General features: G+C 40.6%; 1 protein-coding gene across 15 annotated transcripts; it reads right to left on the reverse strand.

Moving 5' to 3' along the window:
• Window positions 1-6,302: 6,302 nt before the first annotated feature.
• LOC127293753 (uncharacterized) lies at window positions 6,303-15,130 on the reverse strand. Of its 15 annotated transcripts, none has more exons than XM_071818765.1 (17): window positions 14,257-15,075; window positions 13,869-13,982; window positions 13,674-13,777; window positions 13,526-13,604; window positions 13,334-13,441; window positions 12,619-12,653; window positions 12,146-12,374; window positions 11,704-11,798; window positions 11,179-11,246; window positions 10,779-10,828; window positions 10,300-10,488; window positions 9,911-10,082; window positions 9,500-9,615; window positions 8,888-9,045; window positions 8,186-8,458; window positions 7,871-8,100; window positions 6,303-6,770 (listed from the first exon to the last, which is right to left on the reverse strand). In XM_071818765.1, exons 5-8 carry the CDS (start codon window positions 13,350-13,352, stop codon window positions 11,794-11,796), a joined length of 288 nt encoding a protein of 95 aa, XP_071674866.1. In that variant the 5' UTR covers window positions 13,353-13,441; window positions 13,526-13,604; window positions 13,674-13,777; window positions 13,869-13,982; window positions 14,257-15,075; the 3' UTR covers window positions 6,303-6,770; window positions 7,871-8,100; window positions 8,186-8,458; window positions 8,888-9,045; window positions 9,500-9,615; window positions 9,911-10,082; window positions 10,300-10,488; window positions 10,779-10,828; window positions 11,179-11,246; window positions 11,704-11,793. The 15 variants fall into 15 exon arrangements, 13 of the variants coding, with proteins under 13 accessions (XP_071674866.1, XP_071674867.1, XP_071674864.1 ...); XM_071818766.1 differs by having other exon boundaries at window positions 10,954-11,246; XR_011742769.1 differs by having other exon boundaries at window positions 10,954-11,798; window positions 12,146-12,367; window positions 14,257-15,129.
• Between the last annotated feature and the right edge of the window lie 634 nt (window positions 15,131-15,764).

Below are 15,764 nucleotides of genomic sequence, written 5' to 3' on the forward strand. Positions count from 1 at the left end.
GTACAGGAAAGTTAGATACACGCACATTTGAATTTAAGTGAGCCTCTGTCGGATCCTAAGATCTTTGTAATTTACATGCATCTTCTCCTTCTTACTACATAATACAGTTCTGAAACTAAATGGTGCTGTAGTGCAAGATCAAGTGTGTAGATCTTCATCATGAGCTATTTTGTTCAACCTCTATGAATCATTTGTTTTCAATGTATTGTTCTCTTAGGTCTCACAAGACACGAGGAGATTACATAGTATTGGGTGTGAATGATTCTTCGGTGACAGTCCATCGATACACTTGGTTCAGGTTCAGACTTACCTATTCTGATTTTATTGGCGATTCGTGTTAAACATTCTGTAGTAACTTCCTATAAAACTGGCAGTGGTGCACCTTATTTAAAATGTTCGAAGTACTAGGAATCACAGTTTAAAATAATTAATCTTCTTATTTTCTTATTCTCATAGAGTTTAGGAAACAACCACTCTGAACATAATTTTCGCTGCAATGCGCAAAGTAGTATCATTTAATTTCAATAGTTGTTAAAGTCAATTTTGTAATGTCTAGGCACATATGTAAACGCGGGGTTCTATTTCTTTAGGCGTTGGTCGTCACTGGTCGGTCATAGAACTTCCTGACTTTGTATTCGTGACGCTCTAGGTTACTAAAAAATATTGCCTAGCTCGTTTTTTATGGGCTGGAGTTAGGGAACTCCTACCATGCTCTTGGAACCCGACAGGGGTCGGAGAATTCATTACCATCGCCCAGGGGCTCTCGGTCCCCTTGCGTAGGATAGCTTGGTTCACGTTTGCGGCGTTATGTTGGTCGCTTTGGAACATTCGTAACAAGCTAGCTATGGAAGGGAAGATGATCTCCAGTCCTGCTGATGCGTTGTATAAAATGTCTATCTATATGCAGAGTTGGAGGGTTACGGCAGACAGAGGGACAGAGCGGTGCTGGACGAGGTGCGGGCTGGGGTTAGGCGACTCCACGCAAGGACAAGAGGGGAGGGACAGGAGGCGGCGGGCTCCTAGGGGCTTATACTGCTTCTACTTTGTCTCGCTGTGTGTATCGTCTGATGTCTATTGGATGTGGTGTGTGGACTATGTGGTCTCTGAACTGTATGATCGTTTGGGTGTGTGTTGAGTTTAGGTATCAGACTGGACTTGTGTATTGATGACTTGCCATGAGGGCTTTATATATAAAGCCGGGCCATGAGGCCTTCTGTTTAAAAAAAAATATTGCACGGCTACGAAGGCCAGAACCATTTGTCTTCACAGCAGAAGTTCTTTTCCCGAGAGAGACTCACGACCAGCCTGACCACGCATGGTGCCGGCCAGGCCTGCCCGGACGGTGTCATGGCCACTGGTACCTAGATAACTAATATGAAAACAAGCAGTCATCAATGGACCTTTGCTTTCTCTGAAAGCCCCAAGCACCATTTGTCTTTGTTTAACCAAAACTTTAAGTCCCCTAGGCCCAAGAACAGCGATGCTGATGTCTGATTAGACGCATAATAATACGAGCATTAGCAAGAACCAAAGAGCCCAATTGGCTCGATCTCTCCGTTTCGGACCTTTGTCCTTTAAGTACAGTCAAGTTTAATTAGTGTTTTCAGCAGCAAACAATGGCGATGGGCTCCATTGGTTGGTGGCATCGCCCCAGATATTATTTGCTCAGATGATACGGACCACGAATGGTGTGATTCTTGCACCACAGTGGGGATGGCAACTTCCAAACCATGAACCGTCTATATCAGACATATATAGGTAGCAAGATCTGCTCTTGTAGATCTTGTTTCTGTTTTCTCCAAGTAGTGGCCTAGAAATTTCAGATACCTTCATTTTTGCTTGTATTGACAAGGACTTTCAGTACAACATAAAACATTCTTGTTATATGCATGGATGGAATTTGACCTGAATCGTCCCTAAATATTGGAAGATACCCTTTCCAGGACAGATGCGCAGCCAGCAAGAGTGTATATCATGGCGATTACTCAGGGATCGCCTGATTAAGTTCCAGATCGTTAACATAGCCTGGTATTAGTAATACTCCAAGCTAGATTGCAAACATATGTAACTAACAAGAACATATATAGCAATCAAGGTAAAACTTTCACCCTGTGAATCCTGAAATAATTAATACGGAGTATAGGAGTATATAACCTTAATAATCAACAGTTTTTAGAAGGAATGCATCACCCTTCAACAACTCTGAAATATTTAATCCAGGTGTGGTATTAATTCATCCCAGATCTAGACCTCCACCAGGTCGATTCGAACTGCAGCATCATCAAATGTTAAACAGCGCCATCAACCGAATCTTGACAGCGAAATGCGAATCTAAAGCTTGGTTCTCATTTCAGGCAATGTCACTATCGATCAGATGGATGGCCTACACAGGTGCAGTTAATTTATGACCAATCGTCAAGGGTTCCCTTGCTGATTACTTGTCACTGTCTTACATTATATATAACCTTGAGATGGATGCATCCTGAATTAAAACCCTTTGGATCGCTTGTAAGTTTTTTGAGGAAGTATCCAGTGAAAAAACCAAGTTACAACGCCGTGGAAATGCGAACCTAAAGCTTGGTTCTCATTTCACGCGAGATCACTGTCTGCACAATGGATGGCCTACACAGGTGCAGTTAATTTATACCCGATCAGGAAGGGTTCTCTTGCTGATCACTTGTCGCTGTCTGACATTGCATATAAACGTGTGATAGCTGCATCCTGCATTACACCCACTCGATCGGCTGTATTTTGGCAAGCTTTGGGAGAAAGTATATGGTTCAAACCAAGTTACAATGGAAACACCCTGGAAATAAAAGGCAAAAGAATAGTTCGTTTTGTGTACACCACGCAGAAAAACAAAACCATGGAGAAAACCACATTTCTTCGTTTTTTTTAAATGTCATGCTAAAGGTGTTGTTTATGAACATATGAAATTTTAAGTTCAAACTCATATTCATTTGGGAGGTAGGAAGAAACAAATTATACAAGGATAGTGTTGTTCCACTACTTGTCACTATTCGCATCCGATTTTTTTTTAACTAACTAGACGAATTGGTTTTCACCTTAACTTGGTTTCCACCTGACAATTTATCAAGCTTTTTTAGCAGTGTTCACAGACAATTATTAGAAGAATAAAAGATTAACAAATTGCTGATAGATATTTTTAATCGCCATGGGACAGCTTAAACTGTATGTTTAAGCTTCGTGATGTTTAATCTTGGGTGTGGAGCAAGGGTTTGGATGTTTCCTAATTGATTTCTAGTTAAGTTTACATATCCATACACCAGTTGGACAACGGATGTATCCTATATGTCTTCCTAGTTTAAGATACCATCACGATACATATCGTTTAGCCGCGGTAGTGTCGTAAAATTGCAAGATACTATGGTACATATCGGATACTGACAACCATGGTAATGAGGTGCACAAAAAAAGATTTATATTTTTTTAACACTAGTGTACATGGTAAGTGTTTATACGATATGTCACCTTCCATGGGTCAACTTGTATGTCACTTGGCCCCACTATTTTTAATTTGTGAACTTGTGGACAATTCGTGACGTTGCAGTCATGTAAATTAACATGTATATAACTTTGAAATAGTCACTCGCTTCGATTGTCCACATGTACAAGAAGGTAGTGCCAATTGACATGCAAGTCGTCCTATGGAAGTCGTATTATCATATTTAGATTCATGAGGAATTATAGGAAAGGAAAAAAAATTATGTGATGCCAAATGATGCAAAATATTTTTACATCCACAATATTGATGTGCACATTCCATAATTGTTGAAGCACACCCAAAGTTTGAAAATATGTGGGACAAGATTCACGGATGCATAGACTTTGATATAAATAGTGCAAAAAAATGTCAGTATGATGATCTAACTGTATATGTCTTGTCTGGATCTTTGTAGTTTCTCATGCTATACTATAAATTAAATAGGTTAAGCATCATAATTTAGTTATAAATATTTTAAAGCGACTTAAGTCATAAGTATATCCCAAAAATTTCGTGGTAGTCTCAATAGAAAGGATATACTACTAGTAGATACTACCGTGGTAGTCTCAATAGAAAGGATGGTGTACACAGTACATTTAACATGTGATAATTTATTACCATTTTTCAAAAACATGAATAATAAATAATATATAATATCATCGTGGAGGACGTGGGCTAATTAATATGAAGTGAAATCAGTACCACATGCACTTGGTTTCAAATATATTTCATGCATTGAATGGTTATTTTTGAAATTGTAAATTCGTCACAAAAAATCCTTAAAGTAGATGAAAGAGGACATGGCATATGATAGTGATTAATTTCAGGGGTTGTTTTCATGTAAAACAAAGCTACTTAATTATTTGATGAAGGGAATATGTCAAAATTGTGTGGTGCAATATATGTGTCCCTGTCCTTTGCTTTTGCACTTGTCCACTGAAATGTTGTATATATACTCTTCAATATTCATAAGTCAATATCATTTCTAAGATTATTAATATGTCTCTATCTTGAAAAAAAACACATTTGTGGCACAGCTACAAAAATCTAAGTTACTCACAAGTGTATACACATATATATGGGAAACTATAATAAGGACAAATACTTTTCAAATAAGGATAATAGAGTTTTGTCACATGCCAAGGAGCTCACAACCTCACATCTTTTAAAATGGAGGTAGCTCCTACTGTGTAAAAGAGCAGAGGTATATCTATGTCTAAAATATCTAAAATAGTGCCATCAGAATACAATTTGATATATATCAAACAGTTGGTTATGTTACACTTATGTTAAATGAGAAACTACAGTAATTATTTTGGTTTTCAATTTCAATCCCGTGAATTTTTCTATTCCTATGCTTTTCATATCCTATGAAGCGAAGGGGCCCTAAACTTTACCATACATTGTGAAGGGTGTCTTTGTCATTTTCTATGGCTACTAAATGGGATTTGTTTTTGGTCTCGCCTCATCTAATTACTATGTACCTAACTTGACCTAAACCATGACGGATGCCATCATCTTCTCCCCGTCGTGCGCAGGCGTCGCCGCCGTGCCTCCTCCCGGTTATAACAATGGCTTGTCTAGCACGCTCACCTTTTCCCCATGTTAGGAAGCCCCAGTTGATAGAAAATTGGTGGATCGGCCTTAATCTTCAGGAATCGCACATGTCTGGCTGCAGCACGACGATTCCAAAAGTTCATTGTCGAAATGAGCAGAGTAGATCGATTAGTACGCCCTCTATGCCAGCTTTCCATGTATTGCTTGATGCGGCCGGTGTTTGTTGTAAGTGCAATGGCTAGGTTGATTCCTGTGTTTAACATGAATTACAAGAAAATAATCAGTTGATCGTTTGGGTGCGTGTCCAGGAAGCCCAACCATGTCAACCACACTGTCATGTGACAACGCGGGCACCACACCACCCCATGATCAGCATCCGTCGGTCGCATATGTCCTCAACTGACAGCACGAGTACCACGCCAACCCCACGATCTGCATTGCCAGCCACCCTGCATCTCTACGGACGAGATTGTTACATGGGCAACATGGGAAGTTACGATCTTACCCCTCAAATCGAGGTACTCTATACTATTTGCCGGTAGTACTCCAAAATTAGATTGATGACGTACTAAACGATCATATCCGTTGGACCACAAGAAATAGAGGTCTATAATATGGTGTTTTAATGGTTGGATACTGTAAAAGTGCTAAACGATCATATCAATTAGGGGTACTGTAAAAGTGCTCTAATAATATGGTGTTTTAATGGTTGGATACAACAACGAAGGATCATTCTCGTAGTCCAGGTTAAAGCAAAAGATTAGCAAAAAGAAAGATAATACTATCAGTAAGAATAAAGATAGTCAACTCTAGTTGATATCCATACCTATTCATGATATTTTTGTTGATGTTCACTTCTGAGAAGAGTCTGCTTTAGGAATACTTTATTGCATAACATGTTTACTGTGATTTTAGACATTAGGTGATACACGAGGAAGTGTAACTTATAACTAAATACTCTATTTCATAATTCTTATCGTGAGTTTAGACCACAAAAAAATTCATGAAACGGAGGGAGTATTCAAACATTTCCGAATGCCCGTGTTGGAGCCCTAAGGTATTCAGACGGCGTTAATTTTCTGCAATATCTTGTCTTGTGGGTTAGATGGGCATTAATTAGGTGAACTAGATTTAGATGTGCGCCTTGGCGCACGATCCCGTAATACTTGTGTCCATGTTCATTTTATATTAAGGCAAGAAAAAATTGCTGCCAACATTACAATGCTGGAAGCAATTAACATTAAAAATCACCATAACTACTGAATCTCATACTTAGTTACTGGAAGAAACAAATTTTGTTCTTATATAAGGTAGAACATTTTTGGATCTCCCAAATGTGAGAATCAGTTATTTGTTTCTTTGTTACATTATTTAAATCAGACAATTCTATCCTTAGTGAAAAGGGACAGAACATAAGCATATCTGAAATCTTTATTGGTTGTGATAGTTGCATTGGGCACCAGTATGCAGATCTCGTGTCATCAGGTACATCATGTTACACATCAGGGCTGCCTTAGAAGGGTACCATCTACCTCACCATCATTTCATTGCCATCTTGGGTGAACACCAGGTGCGGCTTCTTGCCAATATTTAACAATATAGGTCAGCCGCGATCATATGCTGCTGCTCCTTGATCTTCATGCCTTTTTCTATCCTTGCTTCATGTCGATCTCATGATCTTTTCCGCTGTGGTTGATTTCGTGCAGATCTGCCATTAGTAGGATTTAGTAATTCTTTCTCGCCCAAAACTGACAATAAATAATTGAAATGATGGAGCATGCCAATCTCTATAGCTGCCTGAATAATTCCAAACAGTATAAACCAAGAACACATGGCTGAATTCTTAGATTGTATCACAAAAGTTATTGTGGAGCTAGAAAAATCTTTACTGGCTTCTTTCTGTTCTGGAACTCAAGATGAACAAATAATAGGAGAAAAATTGACCTGGCTCTTTGCCCGATGTGAGCCATGAATGGAGGGGCTTGCCACACGAGCCTGTCAAGTGTGGGTTACCCTCCGACGTAACTTATTATGTATGCACGATACCATCTTATAAGGACGATAGAGTTTTTCATCTCTATACTGACCTTATCTTATTTGGGTTCTGTATCTGACTGATACATGGGTTGCATCTGTTCAGAAGGCCTGATTTTTTTTAATGTTGAAACTCAAGTCAATGCTCTCGAATCATCAAAAGGTACTTAATCAATTTAGCAAAGTACCCACACAAAATATAATGCTGACTTCAAGTCCTGGTATGTAGCAAGCTGTACAGGTCAAGGTTGTCACTGAAATCCTCTAAGTCTTGAATGGAACATTAAACAGAATGAAGCTTACAGATAGTTTACACGTATTCAGCTATGACAAAATTAAGTAATTTAGAGAATGGAAATTGGAACAGCAATATGTGTTGAAGGATTAGAGCAAAAAGATAAATTGCATTCTTATTACAAACGGTACTGAGCAAATTACTTGCCTTTGGAAATGTGATATGAACTGTGTCAAGAGAAGTGAGATGAGATAAACTATAGGTATAGAGAACATCCAAACGAAAAGATATTTGCACTAAGGTTTTTTCATCACAAAAGCACTTCAACCCAAATGTGAATAGCCACCATCCATTTTAAAAACAAAAGCTTTTTAAAAGGCTAGATTTGATACTTTTGAGAGCATCCATGGCAAGAATTAAATCCTCAAATCTATAGAAAACAGAAGGGAAAAAAGAGAGTACACGTCAGGTAATATAACTTGTACTTCTATAAAACAGTTAAAAAGGGGGGAAATTAAGTAAAGCAGAGATAACATAACCTGAACCTCTTGCGTCGTCAGCGCTGTGAACTCCTTGTTGTGGTAATGCTTAGTACTGGGCTGGTGCGAAGAGGCCCAGACAATGTACGATGGAGATTTTCTCCGTAGTTCCTCACGACAACAATAAAACTATTTCTTTCAGACAACCATCGGTAGAGCTGTTCCTTCGCTTCATGAATATCACAGAAATTGGGCTTACAGATAGGAGAAGCTAGCTCAATTACATCACGCTGCAATGGGAGAGTACAACCTTTCATGAGATATATTAGAGACTACTATATCACGCTGTAATGTAGAAAACAGAGCACACTTTACATCAGGTTTTGATCATGATGGCATGCCAGCCTAACTTCATTGGCTGGGTCTGGGGCTAGCAACTGTGACCGGGAAAGAAACATCACGGGACCTGATTCTGTAAGACATCTGTGTTCAAATAGAATTGCACATTCAACAGGCACTGGACCAATATGTGCCAAATACTGACACTACAAAATTCGGAATAATGGAGCACGCTGAACTCTAGAATTGGCTGAACAATTCATAACATTGTGTCACCACGAACACATGGACGAATTTGTAATTCCGGATCTGGAGATGAACAAATGAAAGAAGAGTGAAAAAACACCTAGGTCTTTGGACTGATGCGAGCTAAAGTTAAATAGTATATATTGCGTGGCAGAAAAGAAAAGTATAGTTAGTTAGCCAGTTACACTAAGTAGAAAATACATGCTGGATCAGTTAAAAAATAAACATTCTCGTACATCACTCCATCGGATACATGAAAAATAGTCGGGCTAGATTTAATATCCAAAACTATATGACGTGATAATTGTGAAAAATCGATTCAAGCAGCTGTGAGATATCATATATAGAAGACTATAGCAAACACCAGCATAAATGATTTGTACCTTATGAATTTCTGAGGAAACACCTCATATCCCACTAACGTTAGTCTCTAGTTGTAGCTCACCATCGCTAGAAAATGAACGGAGGAGAGCACAAGAAAGAAGGACATACTGAATGATACATCCATGGCCTAAAGACACCATAAAAATCTTCTGCGCCAGGGAGTAGTCAACAACCAGCCAGCCACATCGTTGATGCAGCCTTTAATCACCAGGCACGGCCGCACTCCTTGTTCCTGACCAATCCACTTTCAATCACATGATGGTGGCCTACAAAGGGAAAACAGTTCACAATTTCATCAATAAGAATTAAGAACACGACAAACTCAACCATCCCAGATATCCATATATGAGCTGAAAGGTTCTATTTATTAAAAATAGCGGTTTACTACTTGTTTTTACCAGCATTGCTTCAAACTCTGCTCATACTAATATTTTCCTTTGCAAGCTTGATGACCGAATTAATCGTATCAATGAAAATTTGACTGTTGCAATAATGCAACAAAATAGAATTTTCCATGCCTACTTGAGCATGAGATCTAATGTATCTTTTGCCCGTTTTCATGGCATGCGCAATACTACAAAGATAAAATATGGTACCTGTAGCCACTGCCTGGAGTGATGTGGAGAAAGAAGCAGATGCATTACAGCTACTCCGCCAGTGGAGAGGAAGTCGTGATACATTTCATGGCATGCGCAATACTACAAAGATAAAATATGGTACCTGTAGGCACTGCCTGGAGTGATGTGGAGAAAGAAGCAGATGCATTACAGCTACTCCGCCAGTGGAGAGAAAGTCGTGATACATCCCAAACTGTAGAGAAGCCTACCGACAGAAACCTTAGCACACAGTGGAAACAACAAATTAAAAATATAGGGTTGAAATTAGGCAAACCAAGTACTTATAGCAGCAAGATAACTGGACCGTAAGAAATGATCTTGGAAATTGAAACAACCTGTTTTTGCATTATAAGAGCAAGAGAAAAGATATCACGGGCCTTAGGATTATAAGAAAAACACAACTACTAAATGTATTTTGTGCATTAATAGAATATTACAATATCTAAAATCTTATGAATCATTATCATGTATTTGGAAAAAAATTAGAGGTACCAAAGCCTTTGACTTGATTTACCTTGAGACACCTTTCCTCCTTGTATTTTGTACATAGGAGTAAAGTTGGTTCCATATACTCCACTCAAATCATCACTGCAACCTCTGATGTCAAGTTCAAACTTCCTGTATGATGGAACATTGTGAAACCTCTAGAATCCACCATGCACCGCCTTTGATGGCTTCAAGATTGCCTGCACATCAAGAACTTCAGTTATTGAAGATTGAGCACACAATGACTCCAGTGCAACTACTATAGCTCTCATATCTTACAAATTGGATGAACGACAGGATCAACCAAAACGTTGGACAGAACCAAAACAGTAAATACGAAGGAAGGCATTGTGATTTGATCTATTGGACCATCAAAGTAGTGGCAAAGTATGAAGTATTAACTATGAAGATAATTACATTTTGCTCTTCTCCAAGTATAATTTCCAAATAGGGAGTTTGTACACCCGTGGTTAATTTCTCACACCAAATCAAACTTATAACCAACACTGGAAATATCTTCTCCTTGCTGGTACTGAAGAGCTCTTCTCGCGGCTGTTCCTCCAGGAAAAGAGTCAAGAATTGTAGGCCACATGGGTATACCATTTTCTGAACAAAGTAAAAGAAGCAAATTAGGAAACAACAATTGATCATGCCGCAGCAAAAACCAATGTAGCTGTTAGCATTCGATCTCTGCATAGCCCCTCCATCGTAGCTTGCGATTCTACCTACTTCACTGTGGATACCTAGAAATTTATAATTTTTTCCTCAAAATGAATTTCATTGGCCTATCTCTAGTGTCCGCTCCCAGCCTAACAACTGTAATGTTCATCAAGCACATGTTGTGCAACCGGAAATGAACATAGAATGAAAGTATTGCACCTTGTGACGAGACCTACCTCTGTTAGTGACCAAATCCAATGCTTGCGAGGCAGACGAGCACAATAGTCTGCAATATTCAAGAAATAAACATCTTAGCTAAAAGAAGATATTTATTTGTTTATGAATTAACAGAGATGTAAGCCAAATATATTTTTTCTCTGACAGTGATAATATTTAGAGCATTGTCATCACCACAAGTTCACGAAGGAGGTAGTGGTGGTCGCAAGATACAACGGCTAAACTAAGTATGACCTAGGCGGTGTAGGTTAATGATCCAAGCAGAAAAGGAGGCATCTCTTCCCGTAAAGCACATATAAACGCAACCAATAAACAACAGCAGAATAGTTAAGAAATTTCTTTGAAGTTATCCAACACAAATAGAGATAAAAAAATAGAAAATATTATAACTCATGTTACCTTTTCATGGCTCCATTTGTGAGCACCTGACTCAATTTCATGGTGCAGCAACAAAGCAACACAACAGACTAAATATCAAGAGTAAACAATTAGTGAACAAAAGAGAGATACACGCTTGTTGGGATTACTTAACTAATGTGCCTATATAGTCACATCTCATACATATTCAAGAGAATCGAGAATCAAAACAGTAACTATTTGCAGCATTCTCTAAAAAAACAGTAATAAAGCTTCTGGAAGCATAATAGACTACATCTGTAATCTCAATAGCAGAAACATCTGCAAGATTAAGATTTACCTAGATGTCTAGGCTTCCATCCAAACTGACTGAGACAAAATCTTAATAGCATGTCACTTTATTTAGATAACATGTACACATTGATGTAGTTGCACACTTCTGTTAATTCAAACCAAGGTCATTACGGAAACTGTGTGCTGTTTTTCAGAGGTCAAATGTGATATTTTGTGTCACCGAGACACATCAGTTCAAACAAAAAAATTCAGACAATAATAACAGTGAACTACCTTTCACTTTTACCTCCAGTAGCAAGAAATGAGCCCATTGCTTGTATAATTAAAACCGCTAAACTGACAGTGTTCTTGGCAAAACTTGCATCAACCTGCATGCGTTGAAAAAAATCGCATCTTTATAGATGAAGCATATAAAGAGATTACATATTCAGAATGTACTCAACACTACACACACAACACCAGCAGAAATTTCATTGGAGCTCAAACAAGCTTAGAGCTTCAAATGTCTTATTGGCATGGACCAATAAGTTATATACTTTCATTGACTGGATACAAAAAGGATGAGCATAAATCAGTAGCTTAGAGCTTCCAGGCTAAGTTCCTAGAGTGGTCGGGGTCTTCTCCTTTTCTACACCATCACAAGCACGGCCATGAGCAAGATGAAAGCTCGTGTTTTTAGATCTAGATGCAGCAATGGGGCAGATCGGGATCTTACCTTTGCAGTTGAGCTTGATTCGGATGAAACGAAGTTGTTGAGGAGATCCTCCTTCTTCAGCGTCGCCTCCAGCCTCGGCCGCCGCTTGCCCGTCGCTGTACAGGGCCATCATGGCCTCTGGCCGGCCGCCAAATCCCGATGAAATGGCGCTATGGAGGAGATCCTCCATCTCCAGTGCCGCTTCAGCCTCGGTCGCCATCCATCCATAGCTGTACAGGCCCACTGTGGCCTTTGGCCGGCCAATCAATTTCATTGGAGCTCACACAAGCTTAGAGCTTCAAATGATTTATGAGCATACTGAAATTTATATGTACTCAGGTAGAAATAACATGTCTGAAGAATCTAAAAAATATATATATATGCACCAACAAAGAACAAATCCATTATCACTACCTTTTGAATAAAAACATTATTAGTGAAAGGAACCAGACTATAGGCAAATATATTGATGCTAATTAAGCCTCAGTGGTTACCTTGTTATTTGCATTATCAAGAAGCTCGGCAACGGCTGCAAAAATTGCCAAAGCAAACACTAAATATAATATATGAAGAAAAAGTATTGTATGGTATAAAGCTAGTATATATGCAAGCTAATGGGCTATGATCGGGCTAGATATGATTCAGTTTACAGTGATGTAATGGCTAAGCGCAACGGTTTCAGCCGTCAAACGGCAGATATTTCCTTCAAAATCGCCAATTAAAATATGGGCAGTTTCTTTGCGTGTTCTGCTTTCTATATGCAGATTCTTAGTACAACATTCAAAGGACACATTATCGACTTTACCGTAATTCAGTTATTCTAACCATTGTTGCAAGAAGAAATTTATTCTAAATTGTTATACATTTAAAGTGACACAAAATATTTATTCCAAATTCAGTTTTATCATAATGCTATCACCTTGCAATTAATTACCACTCAGTTATACATTCAAACAGATAAAATTTAACAAGAGGGACAATAATAGAAGCACTTTTGGCTTAGAACAAATCTAAATAAACATTTGGCTTAGAACATGAGTAACATAACAACGGATCAAGCAAAGCATGGGATGCATTATGCAACACCAGGCATGTACATGTCTGATAATGAACCTAAAAAGGAAAAGAAAACACTAAAAAGGTCAATGTTTGAGTAGTTACGGCTCAAGTATCAAATTTATCAGCTATGTTCTTATGTTAACAGTATACCTTCGGTTTGTTCCATCATGCCAGGTGCCTCACCTCACCTTCTCAGTTCTTGTCGTTGTACAACCTCGTTGTACATCCATTGGCAGATGTCTGGTGGCCTGAACCTTGCTGCAAAACCTATCAACATTAAAAATAGAGGAAAATGCTACAGAAGCCTACCAACATGATATATATAGAGAGAGAGAGAGGAACCTGTGGGTCGAGAAGTTTTCCTTGAGGTCCATTGCGATGGATCGAGCCGTAAACAACATGTCTGGTGGCCTGAACCTTGCTGCAAAACCTATCAACATTAAAAATGGAGGAAAATGCTACAGAAGGCAACAAACATGAGAGAGCGTACCACCGCAGGCACCTCATGCAGGAGCGCACCAGTGAACAACAAGTAGGGTAGGCCAAGGCGCTTCAAAGCTGCTCCTCCTTGATGGATTAATCTTCTATTGCAGCCTGCTAGGATTTCCATCAAACGCCTTGCAGCCACATGTAAAAATGAATTTGCACAAACAAGAAAAGAGAGAGGAAATGAAGAGAAGGTTACCTGGGGAAGTGGAAGGGAAGCGTGTTGGCTGCTACAAACACATCAGGCGACAAATATTGACTGGTTAAGGAATCAACCGAGCCCACAAAATACCTGGTTAATTCATCATAGATTCTGCAACGAAACCAGAAGGTTTGAAGTGAAGTAATCACAACTTGTAGACCAAAACAAACCATGAAGTTTTCAACTAAATAAAATGTTAATGGCCCCATATGCAAACCAAAGCCAAGAGTCTGGCACTGTTGCTGCATAATCTAAAGGAGTGACTCAAACTCTTGCATGTATATAGATCAAACCAATCCTAATGAACTAAGGGGAAGAACATTAGCCCTCGAATCTCAGTCACAAATCAAGCAGAAAATAGAAGGAGGGGATTTTGGGTACAAACCTGAACAATCGTTGTGAGCCATGTTGAATATCCCATCGATCCTCTGATCCAAACATACAGAGGGCTTGATTTGGATCACTGGAACTGGGGGAAGATGGCGACGGTGATGGGGACCTCAGCCGCCCGTCGCCGCTCGCTCCCAAGGCCGGCGCGACTACCGGCCAGCCATGGCGACAAGGGGAGGTGGGGCTCACTGGCGCTGCTCCCAGCCGGGCATGGTGACGAATCGAGGCGGCGCTCGAGCCCAAGGTCGGTGCTGCTGCCCGGCCGGTGATGGAGACGGCAGGAGGCGGCACTCGCGCCCAACATACCTTGGGGGCGGCGGCCTCCACCGGCGGCCCTGCTCCGTGCGCCCGAGCCGAATGGAGGCAGCGCTCGAGCCCAAGGTCGGTGCTGCTACCGGCCGGCGATGGAGACGGCGGGAGGCGGCGCTCGTGCCCGACATACCTTGGGGGCTGCGGCCTCCACCGGCGGCCCTGCTCCGCGCGCCCGAGCTGCGCTCCCGCGGAGGGGATTGGGAGGAAGTGGGAGGTGCGCCGCGAGAGAGGAAGGGGGAGGGACGCGGGAGTGGGAGGCGATCTTCCAGTTCATCTCCTCCTGCGGGAGGAGCCGGAGCAGGACCAGCGGCGCCGTGGGGAGGAGAGGCTCGCGTGGTGGCGGCTGGGATGGAGGCGCGAGGGAGAAGAGGAGAAGGCCAGAATGGGTAGGGTTTGGATCGTGGTGGGCACCTTTTCCCCTCTCCTTCCGATTCTTTTCTTTTTCTCCTTTAGCTTAGCCAATCTCGCATCGACACGTGGCCTAAGCGTGGAAGGAGAACGAGGCGCTCGCCCAGCCCTTGCGCGCCTGGTGGCATATCGTGGATGGCCTCTCCATGCTCCATGGGGGTGCAGCAATTATACCTTTAGATACAGATCAGTTGCTTAGCTAGTCCTAGTGCGTGTTCTTTTCGTGGTGGACTGATTAATATAAGCCAATAAAGCTACACGTATGCTAATTTCTTTGTTTTTTATGCGTCGGTCCCTTTTTTTCCGTAGTGCAATTGCTCGCTCTATATATTTAATTGCCCCCTTGCGACCTGATACGGAAGAAAAGCTACGGATTTCAGCATATTTTAGAAGGATACGGGGTACGTTGCAAGTTTATAGAGGTTGCTCGTCTTACAGATCACTATAGTCCTGGAAACGTCTCCTTGGACGATAGTGTCCTGCTGAAACCACACGTTGTTTTCCTGAAGCTCCAGCGTTTTGGGCGGTCGAGCTACTTTGAGGAACATATATAAACGATTATATTATTTTGGTAGGTGGGAGGCAGGAATGTTCTTCGCACTTTCTCTACGTGGAGATGTTCCGTATTGGCATACTGTAGAAGGAACACAGGTTGCTCCTTGTAACGAGCAGCCTTTTGAGCCCTGCAGAGGATATATGATATATCCATCTGTAGTCTATGTTAGGCTCTTCGCCTGCTCTGCTTTTATGGGAGTCAACGTCTCATATTTTATACACGTGCTG

The sequence above is a fragment of the Lolium perenne genome, chromosome 4, assembly GCF_019359855.2.
Source record: "Lolium perenne isolate Kyuss_39 chromosome 4, Kyuss_2.0, whole genome shotgun sequence".
NCBI lineage: Eukaryota > Viridiplantae > Streptophyta > Magnoliopsida > Poales > Poaceae > Lolium > Lolium perenne.